Here is a 12,810-nt window from a genome sequence, read left to right on the forward strand (position 1 = left end):
GGCGCGCCCCCCCCCCCCCCCCCCCCCCGTCCCCGGGTCAGGGCCCTGGCCACCCGCCCCTGGGCAACCTCGTCCCGCGCCGCGCGCCGGGCTCAGCGGCCGCGGAAGAAGGTAACTCGACTTTTACACAAGGCAACACGAGGAAGTAAAATGGTCCCAACTTAGCAGCCCTGATTTTATGATCGCATGTGGGCCGGGATGGGCGACAGCATGCAAGCTCAGTGCTGGGATTAGCGAGAGGGACGAAGCACCAACGTTTATGTCCGTGCGGGTGTCCGCAAGGATGGCCGCGAAGATGGCACCGAGGATGCGGGCCCCGAGGATGGCCGCGAGGATACCATTGAGGACACCTGGGTGGGTGTGCGCCTGGAGTCCGAGGTGGGGGTTTTCGCGGGTGCTTTCGTGGGTGCCTGCGTGGCTGCTTTCGCGGGTGCTTTCGCAGGTGCTTTCGCGGGTGCCGGCGTGCCTGTTTTCGCAGGTGCTTTCGTGGATGCCTGCGAGGCTGCTTTCGCGGGTGCCGGCGTGCCCGCTTTTGCGGGTGCCTTCTCAGGTGCTTTCGCGGGTGCCGGCGTGCCTGTTTTCGCAGGTGCTTTCCCAGGTGCCGGTGTGTCTGCTTTCACGGGTGCCGGTGTGGGTGCTTTCGAGAATAGCGTCCAGAATGACTTGGTTCCCTGTGCTTTTTCAGGGATGGGTTCCAGGAGCAGGGAGGCATTGGTGTCTAATTCGATTCCCAGGAATCTTTTTATTTTCTCCCTCATGGTCTTGGTGGCCAGCATCGCATCCAGGATACACACCATTGCCGCCATGAGACACTGGATCTGTCAGACATAAGACCATATGTGGGAGGGGAAAGGCTAGGTTATTTTGCAGCTTAGCCGCAACCTTTTATATTCCATCCCAGGGTGCTGCAGGTGGCCGCCTGCCCCTCTGCCCCTGCACTATCTCTTGGTTTATGCCTAGCTGATGCTGTGGCACATTTTGCCATTCCGAGAAAAGGATTTGGAAATGGTAGCTTTGCTGCCAGTAATGACCTCTCCTGATGCCTGAGGCACCAGGGAAGGACCAGAGGAAAGAACTGGCCTAGGAGGCTCTGGATAGGTATGAGGTCCTGAGGAGGCCCTTAGTAGAAAGGACTCCTGGGCTGTGTTTGAAAAGGGCAGGAGGGAGTTCCCAAGAGGACCAACGGGGAGGAAGAGAACTTCAACTACAGGGCAGGAGTCTCCAGAGAGTGTGGTATGGCTGAGACCTCTGGGGCTGGTGAGGGGAGGCACAGAGTTGAGGCTAGGAAGTGCAGAATTTGGGACCGTAAGAGGAGATACCAGGTGCCAGATTCAGAAAGCCCACTTGCAGTGGCCATGAGGTGAACAGAACCAGAGGCAGGGACACCAGTGGGGTGCGGTGGGGGCTCCTGGTAGGAATTGATGGAGGACCAGAGGGTGGGAGCCCCTCCCAGGTAAGAGAAGGCTGGGTGGCTGAGTTAGCTGATGGGGAAGAGCAGACCATAGCACCCAAGATTCTAGATGCTCCTCAAATCCTGCCTGCTCTGGATGTTTGTCTTTACTGTCTCTTAATCTTTGGCTGCTTGAATGAACTTTTCCCAGATAGGTCTTGCCCCAGCTAATCTGTGAGCTCCTATAGGGATAAGGGGCTCTACCCTCAACACTAAGATTGAGCCTGGCACAATCCAATGGGACTGACAGATATTTACTGATTATGGAACAAATTCAAAGAATTCAAACCTTTTTTTCTGGATTAATTTCTGTTCCCATTGCTTAAGTTCTTTTAATATTTTTTTAAATTTTTATTTATTTATGATAGAGAGAGAGAGAGAGAGTTAGAGACACAGGCAGAGGGAGAAGCAGGCTCCATGCACCGGGAGCCCGATGTGGGATTCAATCCCAGGTCTCCAGGATCGCGCCCTGGGCCAAAGGCAGGCGCCACACCGCTGCGCCACCCAGAGATCCCTCATTGCTTAAGTTCTTGAACCAAAGTCTCACCTCCCCACTTCCCACCCTCCATCTTCAAAGCATTTAATCGGCCACTTCTCGTGCTCTTCATAGGATGAAGATTTGAGTCCCACCTTGTCCCAGGCTTGTGAGCCAGGGTAAACTATTTAACCTCAGTTCTCATATCTGTAAAAATGAGAATTGTAAAGATTAAGTCAGAGCATGCCTGGCATGTGCGGGGCACATGTTGGGAGCTTCCTTCCTTCCTTCCTGAATAGGCTCGGCCATTCACTTTTTTCCCCCTGTTCATCTGCTTTTCTTTTCATGTGCTTTTAAAATATAATTCTCTAGTCCAAAAAAATCAAAGTCCCATTTGGAGACAAGAACATTTTGTTGCAACATTTCAAAAAATAGTGTGTACGTTTCTCAAAAGAGGAGTCTGTACCTATTTGGAGGATGAGTATTAGAATGAAGATTTTCATGAGTTTAGAGTTTATGCAGCTTCACATCTTCTGAAGAAGTCCGTGCAAGAAGGAGAAGGGGTAAGGATGTTATGTAAATGAAGTAATAATGGTCTGCCAGTTTCCCTTTGCAGAGTTTTGAAATACTGATCTTTTAAAAAAGATTTATTTGAGAGAGCCAGCACAAGTGAAAGGGGCAGAGGTAGAGGAAGAGAATCTCAAGCAGACTCTGCACTGACCACTGAGCCTGACATGGGGCTTGATTCCAGGATCCTGAGATCACAACTTAAGCCGAAACCAAGAGTTGGATGGTTAACCAGCTGAGCCTACCCAGACACCCCTAAAATACTATTCCTAAATGGGGTTATGAAGTCTTCAACTTACCCCTCCAACATAGAATAAATGCCTTCTTTCCATTTCTTGCATCGCCAAGATGGCAACTATTAAAAGGAACATAGCTGTAATGATACTGTTGATAAGATCCTGTAATACAGAATTGAAAACTATCAACTTTATGTAAAAAAGTAATTTCATAAAATATTATTTGTTTTTCATAAAATGTTTACATTGGTCAATTACCCATCTAAGGATGGAAGTCTTTTTAAAACTTTCTCTTTGATTACTATTAAGAGGAACTGTTAGTATAGTTCTTGCACCTTCCATGACAAGTTTATGTTATTTTAAGGTACTGGATAGGACTTTGTCAGCATAACTGGGTTTAATTTCATTAAAGAATCCCATTGAAAAAAAAAAAGAAAAAAAAAGTTGACAACATTCCCATCACATGCTCCTTAAAGGCATTAGGGAAGTGAGTGTGAAAAACACCTACCCAAATCAGATCTTCATAAATATGATTTTCAAAAATCTTATATTTTAAATTAATATCAGTTCTGTATTCTACTCCATAATATATTTTTAATATAAAATTAAATTTTAGATTAGTACTTTACTGATTTAATTGCATTCCCAAACCTGCAGGTAGAACAGATACCCTGGAAGTTAGTTGGGTCATATTTATTCTGGAGAGTCACATATCAATTGCAAGAAGGCAAGAACCCATCTGAGGAGCAGGCCTGGTATTCTAGAGTGAATGCCTATGGTATTGGCTTTTGTTCTTTCCTAAGAAATGGCCAGAATTGAGTCTGCCCTGGCATCTATAGGTTGCCTTTATCCTTTCTTCTGGATTTCAGTACTGAGTTCTTTAACTGCTAGCACAATCTTCTGTTTTGTGTGCTAAATAAAGGGTGAGGATAAGTAGATGGGGGCCACTTCTGAAGATAAGCAAAGGCTGGGCTTTGGTAATAGAGTAGTAATGGAAAAGTGGGCACTCAATGTGTCAGTGGCACCAGTGTGGGGAGATAAGTCAAAAGTCCAGGGTGATAGAACCCTGATAGGGCCCAGATATCTAATTGGAATACATTTTAAGTCCTTAAGTCTTGATGTCTTGACTTGGTAGTGTCAGTCTGTCTGGTGCCCCTGCCCAAAATATAGCAAGGATCCCTGCCATCCAGTGTACAGAATCATAATGGCTCTGATGAAGCTCTTTTCAATGTGGTATTTCCCAGTCATTACCTTATTTAACCATCACAAGTACCCTCCAAATTCAGTATTGTTATGATCCCTATCTTAAGAGGACATAGCAGAAACTTAGAGAGGTTTATTAAATTGCCTAACACTCGATATCTGCCAAGGAGGGAAATTAGAACTCATCTCACTATTGCCTCCATCAGGGACACTCAAATAAGGAGGAAATGAACTATCATCCCCAAGGTTGGAAGTGCACCATCCATCTTGGACATTTTCTGTGAATAATGGGTTATGGAAGGTCAAAATGGTAAGGAACATGTAAGGTAGGAGTGTGTTTTGTTGGTGAACTCTTTTGGCCTGCCAGTTCCTAGATGTGTGACCTGGGACACGTTTTATCATTCCTCTTTGCCAACATGTTCATTTTTAGATGGGGATAGTGACTGGGATTCATTGGATTGATCTGAGGATTAAATGGTATAATGAATCTGAAAATACCAGCTAAGTACCTGGCATCGTGGGTTGTGGGAGTGCATTAAAGTGTGGACTTGTGATCTCTGCCTTCAAAATGTACACAGTTGGTAAACTTTCTGCAAACTTCAGGTGTTCTTCCTGTTGGGATTGCTGAGCAAGGAGCTCTAGCCCTATCTTTTGACTTGCCTCTTCGAAGGGCGCTAATTATTTGGACACCCAGTGGGTAACACTGGAAGGGGGACAAAGAGCGGGGCTGGTGAAGGTTAGAAGTAAAATCCAGCTGGGTTCTGTGGGCTGAATGAGAGAGGTCTGCCAACAGTGGGGCAGGTATAGTGCTTTATAGTTTTGCAAGAAGCTTAGTCCTTTAGGATGGTGTAAACCAAGATATTAAAAAATGTGAACAAGGACTCTTACAACTAAGAGGCAGAATGTAAACTCTTTAAAATAAAAATTAGCTGTGGCCATAGATGGTTGAGAATTTAGATGATAACACTATAAACCAAGTGTAGACTAGGCTTCGCTAGCCAGTCATTGACTCCCTATGATTCCATCTCCTCACTGGAGTACTAGAGTTTACTCTGTCCTTATTAGTGTTTACTCTGTCCTTACTAAAGTTTACTGTGGTCCTTGCTCACAAGAAAGTGCTCTCCTGAACTGTCCTTTGGAGCTAATGTGTTTGCCTTGTATCTAACAATCTATTGTAGCTCACTTCTCTTGAGCACTTCCTGTGTCACATTCTGTGCCAGGGTGTTAATCTCATTTGATTCTCACAAACTCTCATTATCCCCAATTTACAGGTAGCTAAGCAACATGCCTGGGGCTGCTCAACCCACTGCAGCCTGACTTGAGTATCCAGAGGTCTTCTCTGGACTAACCCCCCTCCTCCTTTTTGACTTAGACACATCATTGCTGTTGGTCTCATCTTTGACAGGGGTGGGGGGTGGAGGAGGGGAGAGAGAAAGAGAGATGTTCTCTTTGATGGAGTAAAATTGCAGCTGAACCTTACCACCTGCCGTCTTTACTCATCTTTTTCTTTTCTTCTTGACTAAATAGCTAATTAACTCAGGTAGCCTCCTCTGATTAAAATGAGAGATGGATTTGTTACTTGATTATTATTTTTCCATAAAGCTTCCAAATTGTTGAGATAAAATTGTGTAGAATTATAACTGGGAAAGAACAAGGTGCTTTAATGATGAATGCTTATTTTTAAATATCACTGAATATTAGAGAAAAATGTAAACATTTACAACTTGTTTCACAAAATGTGGTATTTGTAATATGAATTTGTGTATAATAAACATTATATAGTATTCAACTTTCTGCAACTCCCACTGATTCCATTTGTGCCTGGAGTTCTCCAAACACATGGCATAGCCTGATCAGAAATGACCAGAACTGTGGTTTTTCATTAAGCTTATTTGAAGGGGATATTCTAAAGCTGATGCTTCCTCCTTATAAATGTAAAGATATTGCTGGTAGTTTTGGAATCATCACTTCTGTAGAGTTTTAGTTTAAAATATTTATTATGTTCTTTAAAAAAAAAACAAAAAAACCCCCCAAACCCCCAACTTTCTATTGGCAAAAACATCTGCTTGACCAGAACACAGTTTCTCTGACCATATTGGATATTTTTTGTAGTGTAGAAGTGTTAAAAATATGAGCTATTCATACGATAATTACAATTCATACTCTTCTTGGGGATGTTGACAGATGACACTAGATTAATGGGTAAAATTTATAATGTATTATAAAAATGAAGACAGTGACCCCACCATGGGGGGTGGGTGGGTAAGGAAAGCTGTATACTCACTAGCTCTGATGCAGACCCATGATGTCAAGTCAAGGGCTGGCTAAGAGATGGATGGACCCATGGGTGTCAGGGTTGCTGGCATAGCCTTCCAAGAACAAGATACAATTGAGACTGGAGTGTGAGTCCCAAGCTTAGGCTCCATCATCTCTCCAGAGAAGGAGGCCTTGCCAAAATATGGTCCCCGAGTCCATAGATCTCAGCAGGTCTGTAAGTGAGGACAGTAGTCTTTGATGCTGCCCTGCTGAGCGTCTGAAGCCCTGATTTATCAAAGATTTTCTGTTTTCCTGCTGGGAGTTTTCATCATTAGCCCCTTGCCAAACAAGAATGGGAATATAGGAATAAGGAACTCTATACTCATGTGAGCCTTTAAGGAAATTGCCACCTAAAATCACTACTATTTACCCTAATGCTATGCCTTGAGGGCACCAAACCATCTTGCCAGGAGAAAAGGGCTGAAAAAGTGGCAGCTGTGCATGCTGGATGCCTCTAGTGTATGGGTGGGCCTTTGAGCCTGTACGAAGCCCTGAAGCAGGGACAGTAGGAAATAAGTTCTCTGGCTTCCCACAGTTCCATAAGGTCCCAAGGGACTTTTGCAGCTTGATGCCAACACATCTCCAAGTCCACCTACTCTCTGAAATGACAAGTAGTCTTTTCCTAGACACCAATCCTGTCACTAAACCAGCACATCGCTTCCCGTGCCAAGACCTCCCTGTTACCACCCAGTGGTAACTATCCTTCTGAGTAATGTCATATGTCCTTCTCTGCATGGAATCTGAAAGGGAAGGTCCAAAAGAAAGGGACAGGACAGGAGAACATAGTTTTGGATCCTATTTTGATGGGTCTTTAAAAAAATCCTTCCTAGTCCATTAGATCACACACCATCTGAGCAACTATGTTGGTTAGTATGTGTGCTGCTAGTGAATTGGGCATCAGAAAAACTGAGTGACCTTCATAGTTTCCCAACCATGAAGCTCCTAGGAGCTCACCAGGCATATCCATGTGCTGTTCCAGACTCTGGGCCATAGATGGGAGGACAGCAGTAAGAAAAAGGCAGGGGCTCTGAATCACTCTTTGGGCTCCCAGAGTCATCCAAAGGAAAGGGAATGCTGTGACCCAAGGGTGGAGATAGCAAAAGAGGGCCTGGCTTTCTCAGAATTGACCAAAGGCCTGCAATTCTATAAAAGCTGGCCTGAGCCATCTGTGACCACAGTGAGAGCAGTTCCTCTTTTAGGATTTTCCGGGCTCATTCTTAGGAGCCCCCAGTTCTTTCCTTTGTCTGAGACACTTCCTAGATACTCTCCCTGGCCCCTACAGCAAAGCATGGTGCTTTGAGGCTCCCTCTAGCTTTCCAGCTTTCCAGTGTGTGGGGTTTTCCTCAGAGGGCTCTATTCCTCCTGGCCACAGTGCTGACCTTGCTGGCTGTGAAGTCCTCAGTCACTTGCCCCAAGGACCTGGACCCACCCTCCAGGATAATCAGTTCACCTCTGGGTCCCATTTTAAGGAAATCACGAGGAAACAGGGGAAATTACAGAGAACATAAAATTTAGAGAATCCAAGGAGGATAACAATGAAAAGAGGATGGAGACAGAGAAACCACCGTAAGGCAATAGGGCAAAAAGTCTGGAAAGAGTCAGGGTGAAAGCTGGGCCAGAGTTTTCTATATAACTGCATATGGCCATGGGCAACTTCATTCCTTCACCTAGTCTTTTTATCTGTTGAGCTACAACTTCACTGGGTTGTTGTGAGGATTAAATAAGGTAACACATATGAAAAAGTATCTGGTACATGCTGTGTGCTCAAAATGGTTAATTTACCTTCCCTTCTTAAAAATCTCCATGGTCAAAGATTTTAGTTTCCCCTCAGAAACCTCTTTATCCTTATATAAGGGCTCCATAAACTAAGAGGGTCTTCCAAATGTCCACTTAGAGTTGCTCATATTTTGCTTTGTCTGCTTTCTGTTGCTCTGCATTCTGTGGGATAGAGAGCTCAGCAGCTTTTTCAGAAAATCCTTCACACACTTCAAGAACATATTTTGAGCTTTAGCTGAATAGCAACCAATCCTACCTGGCGACTAGAAGAAGGTACCACTACTAGAAGAAGTGGGATGTAAGAGAGGCCCAACCTCTGAATTAGGATTGTTTACGGTGCAAGATGAAATGGTAAAAGCCATCTGACTACTTTATGGGGTCTGATGGACACTTTGTGAGTGTTGGCTTTATGCTGAGCATTGTGCTGTTTGCTTTAAACACATTTACATGTTATAGGAACTCTATGAGGTAGTTATTGTGATTGTTCTTTTCCTCCACTGAATTTCCTAGATGGAGAAAATGAGGCTAACATTCACACAGCTAGGAAGGTGCTGGGCCAGTAAGTGGGCCGGTGTTTGTATTTGGACAAAACGGTAGTCCTTCTCTAGTGTGTGAGGATGCCTAACCCCATGCTCCACAATAAATAGGATTTATCTGAGACCTGAGGGATTAGCTTCAGGAATTTGTCAGTTGGTAAAGAATATGAAGTTCTGGAAAAAGCTACTGAGGAAGGCAATGCAGTGTCTTTTCTTGAATACTCCACCATGTGGCACCCCCTTGGGACTATGGACCCTTACTATCCATGAAAAGATTGACTCTTGCAATCTTTCAGGGTGTATATGTAATAATTTTCTACAACTTTACCATTCCAACTCTTGTTAATGCAGGGGGGAAATGTTTATAAATCTGTTAGAGTAGCTGCTGTTTGGAAAGTAGAAGCATGTGCTGTTTTACAAGCAATAGATGAGAAGTGTGTTTACCTATTGAATATACTAATTGAAATTTTCTTTAGGACAGGCTGCAAAGTACCATGTGTTTAGTGCCATAAGTGATGGAAGCAGGTGTGTGTATTGGTGGTGCTATGGACAGAGGTGGCCAAGGAATCTTTCTGAGTATTAAGCTAGTTTCTCCCCTGTCACCAGGGCAACACTGTCGCCAACTCGAGTTATGTTCTTGTACAGAGAAATAGCTCTTTTGTTTTCACTTGAGGAGAGACTTTACTCTGGGACCGAGTGCAGAGCTTATATTTGAATTATGAAAATGAACACTTACAAGTAAGGGCCAATCTAAAAAAACCAGCAAGTGGTGAAGGGTTAGCATATATATTAGAATAAAAAAAAGAACGATGCACATTTCCAGAACTGTGATGGCTATATACGGCTCATAGGCTTTGGCAATGATGAAACAAATTAATGCTCCTAGGATAAGACCCTGCAATAAAAGAAACAGGATTTGTTTTAATGCACATGGGCTAGTAAAAAACAAAGCAAACCCATAGACTGTTAGAATATAAATCTGATTATATTGCACTTGCCTCTTTTGCTTTGCACATACATTTTATTGGTCAAATTTCTCATATTTCCAAGCAATGAAATAATACATGGAAACAATAAAAGTGCACATTAAGTATGGAAGAATGAAAAATAACTCGTTTCTTTCTTCTCCCTCAACCCAACCCTAGTCTAGCTCCTGAAAAGTAACCACTGTTCACAGTGTATATTTCATATTGGAAAGAAGTATATACAAGGATATATGGATTTTGATAGAAAGAAGTAGAACTCCCCACTTTTCTCTTTCAAGTGGTTGATGATTATCCCAACATCATTTATTGGGAAACACCAGTATTATCCCCTCTTATCTGAAATTCAACCTTTATCATGTACCAAATTAGTAGAAACTATCTTTTTTTTAAAAATTATTTATTTATTTATTTATTTATTTATTTATTTATTTATTTATGATAGTCAGAGAGAGAGAGAGAGAGAGAGAGAGAGGCAGAGACACAGGCAGAGGGAGAAGCAGGCTCCATGCACCGGAAGCCCGACGTGGTCTTCGATCCCGGGTCTCCAGGATCACACCCTGGGCCAAAGGCAGGCGCCAAACCGCTGCACCAGCCAGCGATCCCAGTAGAAACTATCTTGTTCTAAATTGTTTCCCAGTTGATTTTGAGTTTTTTAGAAATACAGTGATATCAGTTGAAAAAAATGATGTATTTTGCCTTTTCTTTTCAACTGTTATTTTTCCTGTCTAATTGTGATGATTAGCATACTGAATAGCAGTATTGATAAGGGCATCCTCTTTGTTCCTCATTTAATGGGAATACTTCTGATGTTTAATTATATATGATGCTGACTTTTGGGTTTATTTTTATAATGTCAATAAAGTACCTATGTATTCCTATTTTAATGGTCTTTCTTTTTTTTGCAATCAGAGGTGAAGGTTAAATTTTGTCAAATGTGTTATTTTCCTTATTTGATATAATCTCCTAATTTGTTCTCCTTTTACCTATAGTATGTTGGGTTAGTTTAATAAAGTCCTAATATTGAATCATCACAGTGTATTTTTTAAAAGTACTAATGAAAATTTTCTGCTAATATATTAATACTTGTGATGGGAGGACAGAAGACTAGCTGAGGACAAGGCATAAGCTCAGGATAACACATTGACAAATTCTTGAAACAGGCAGAGGGACATTCATTCCTCTAGGGATTCAACTGCCTTGATGTTTATACTTTGCTAAGGGCAAAAGGCCATCTTAGACCCCCAGGATCCTGTAAGTCAACTTTAACATATAAAAACTCCTTTAGAAATTTCCTTTATCTCTAAACCCTTCATGATACTGTTGGCAATTATCCCCCAAGCACATGACCCTCAGATATACATCTGAAGGGTCTCCTGACAGGTTTTATTAGACAGTAATGAATGACTTTTTCCCAACAATAGCTGGCCCACTCAGGGTCCTGGAAACCTTGCTTCCAAAATTCCTTAGGGAGTATACTATCCTCAAACCCCTCCCAACTCCCAGGTATATAATCAGCCACTGCTCACAGGCCTGGGGCAGCAGCTCTTCCTGCCCATGGGTCCTGTCCCTGTGCTTTAATAAAACCACCGTTTTGCGCCAAAGATGTCTCAAGAATTCTTTCTTGGTCATTGGCTCCAGACCTCACCTATATTCCAAAACTCGATCAATTGTTGCTTTGATACAAGTGAAATTTCTATTTTCTTTTTCTGACTTGGTCAGTTTTTGATATCAGTGCTATACTACTTTGAAAAAATAATTCAGAAGGGCTTCTTTTTTCTCCATTCTTTGAAAAAGTTTCAATAGTATCAGAATTACATCCTATTGAAAGTTTGAAAGAGTTAATGTATAAAAAAATCTGGCCCTGATATATTTTTGAAAGATACTCATTTGACTAATTCTCATTTTACTCTGTGTTTACATTGGTCTGGTTAGGTTTTTCTCAATTCTGGGGTCAGTTTTGATAATTATATTTTCCTAGAAAATAAGCTATTTCATTTAGGTTTATTTGTTTTGCAAAATACTCCTAGGGATCCTCTCAGTTTCTTCATCCTTTGTGATTATTTTCCCTGTCAGGTGCATAACTTTAAATATATGTCTTCTCTTCACCCTTTTTTCCCTGTTATACTGGCCACTGGTTTTGGACAGTTCTATCAATTTTGGACAGTTCTGAGTTTTGTATGCTATTTTATACATTTCTGCTCTTATCTTCACTGTTTCCCTAATTCCCTTTGTGAGGGGAAATGTGAGAAATATAAAGTAAGACCGGCAAAGGAGCGCTGGTTTAGTAATAAGGGTTGAGTGGGGTAAGGAGCAAGGGAAGAAGGGAAATAAAGGTGAGGCAAGTGGAAGTCGGAAAGCTTTCCGCAGGTGGCGCCCCCTGAGACTCACTCCCCAAGGCTGCACCCACCCTGCAGCACCAGCTCTTTTTACTCACCAGCCTCAGGATCTTCAATATCCCCTTGGGCGAGAAGAAAAAACGCTTGAAGCTGTCCCTGAATTTGAGCGGGACTTTGGCCCGTCCTTCAGCACGCTGTTGGATGGAGGACTTCTCTTGGCCCTTGGGTATCCTTGAGGCTGCATCCTGCTGCATCCTGGGTCCTGTATTCTCCGGTTGCTCGGATGCCCCTGGGCGAGAGGGTGCCGCCGTCCCTGGGCGAGAGGGCGTCGCCGTCCCTGGGCGAGAGGGCGCCACGGTCCCAGGGCGAGAGGGCGCTGCCCCAGGGCGAGAGGGCGCCACCCCCGACCCAGAGCGTGAGGGTTGCACCATCGGCCCAGGGCGTGGTGGCACCGGAGCTGTGGAAGCTCCTGGGCGTGTGGGACGCTGCTGTTGCAAGCTCCCTGTGGGGGTCTTGGTGATTTTGGCATTCATGGTGGGCGCCGGGGCCTGGCTGTGTCAGGCTGGCCCTGCCGCTCTGAGCCTGCACAGCGGCGTCAGTCTGGCCCCTGGGAACCAGCAGCGTGCCCCAACGGCTGCCGGCCGCCTATCCCGCGCGCGCACTCAGCTCTCGCTGCCCGAGGACAAACCCGGCCCTCTGGCCACCCTCGTCACTACCTGATTGCGATGCCACTGCCTAGCCTGGAACTTATCCCTGCAACTCCACTCCCCCATGCTGCCAGCAAGCCAAGGAAGGGGGCTCCGGAGACCCCGGAGGTCCGGATGCATTCTTCTCTGCCACCCAGGCCCAGGAGCAGGAAAATCCAACCCGATCAGATCCTGGTGCTACCAGCGCTCACTTGGAAGTGACAGTATTGGTGAGCGCTGGGC

The 12,810-nt window shown here is 44.1% G+C and overlaps 1 protein-coding gene across 1 annotated transcript; it reads right to left on the reverse strand.

Annotated features, from left to right (window-relative positions):
- Window positions 1-149: 149 nt before the first annotated feature.
- Window positions 150-12,464, reverse strand: CMTM1 (CKLF like MARVEL transmembrane domain containing 1). The gene is made up of 4 exons (NM_001252345.1): window positions 11,980-12,464; window positions 9,296-9,454; window positions 2,792-2,890; window positions 150-818 (listed from the first exon to the last, which is right to left on the reverse strand). The coding sequence occupies exons 1-4, from the start codon at window positions 12,412-12,414 to the stop codon at window positions 258-260; spliced, it is 1,254 nt and encodes a 417-aa protein (NP_001239274.1). The 5' UTR covers window positions 12,415-12,464; the 3' UTR covers window positions 150-257.
- Between the last annotated feature and the right edge of the window lie 346 nt (window positions 12,465-12,810).

The sequence above is a fragment of the Canis lupus genome, chromosome 5 (genome assembly GCF_011100685.1).
Source record: "Canis lupus familiaris isolate Mischka breed German Shepherd chromosome 5, alternate assembly UU_Cfam_GSD_1.0, whole genome shotgun sequence".
Lineage (NCBI taxonomy): Eukaryota > Metazoa > Chordata > Mammalia > Carnivora > Canidae > Canis > Canis lupus.

Excerpts from the sequence above, each read along its gene's own strand:
- CMTM1 (NM_001252345.1), bottom strand. The coding sequence starts at position 12,414 with ATGAATGCCAAAATCACCAAGACCCCCACAGGGAGCTTGCAACAGCAG. Across the intron at positions 2,891-9,295 it reads TTTTAGATTGGCCCTTACTT|GATCTTATCAACAGTATCAT; the intron begins GTAAGTGTTCAT and ends TCTGTATTACAG. Across the intron at positions 819-2,791 it reads ATTTATTCTATGTTGGAGGG|ATCCAGTGTCTCATGGCGGC; the intron begins GTAAGTTGAAGA and ends TATGTCTGACAG.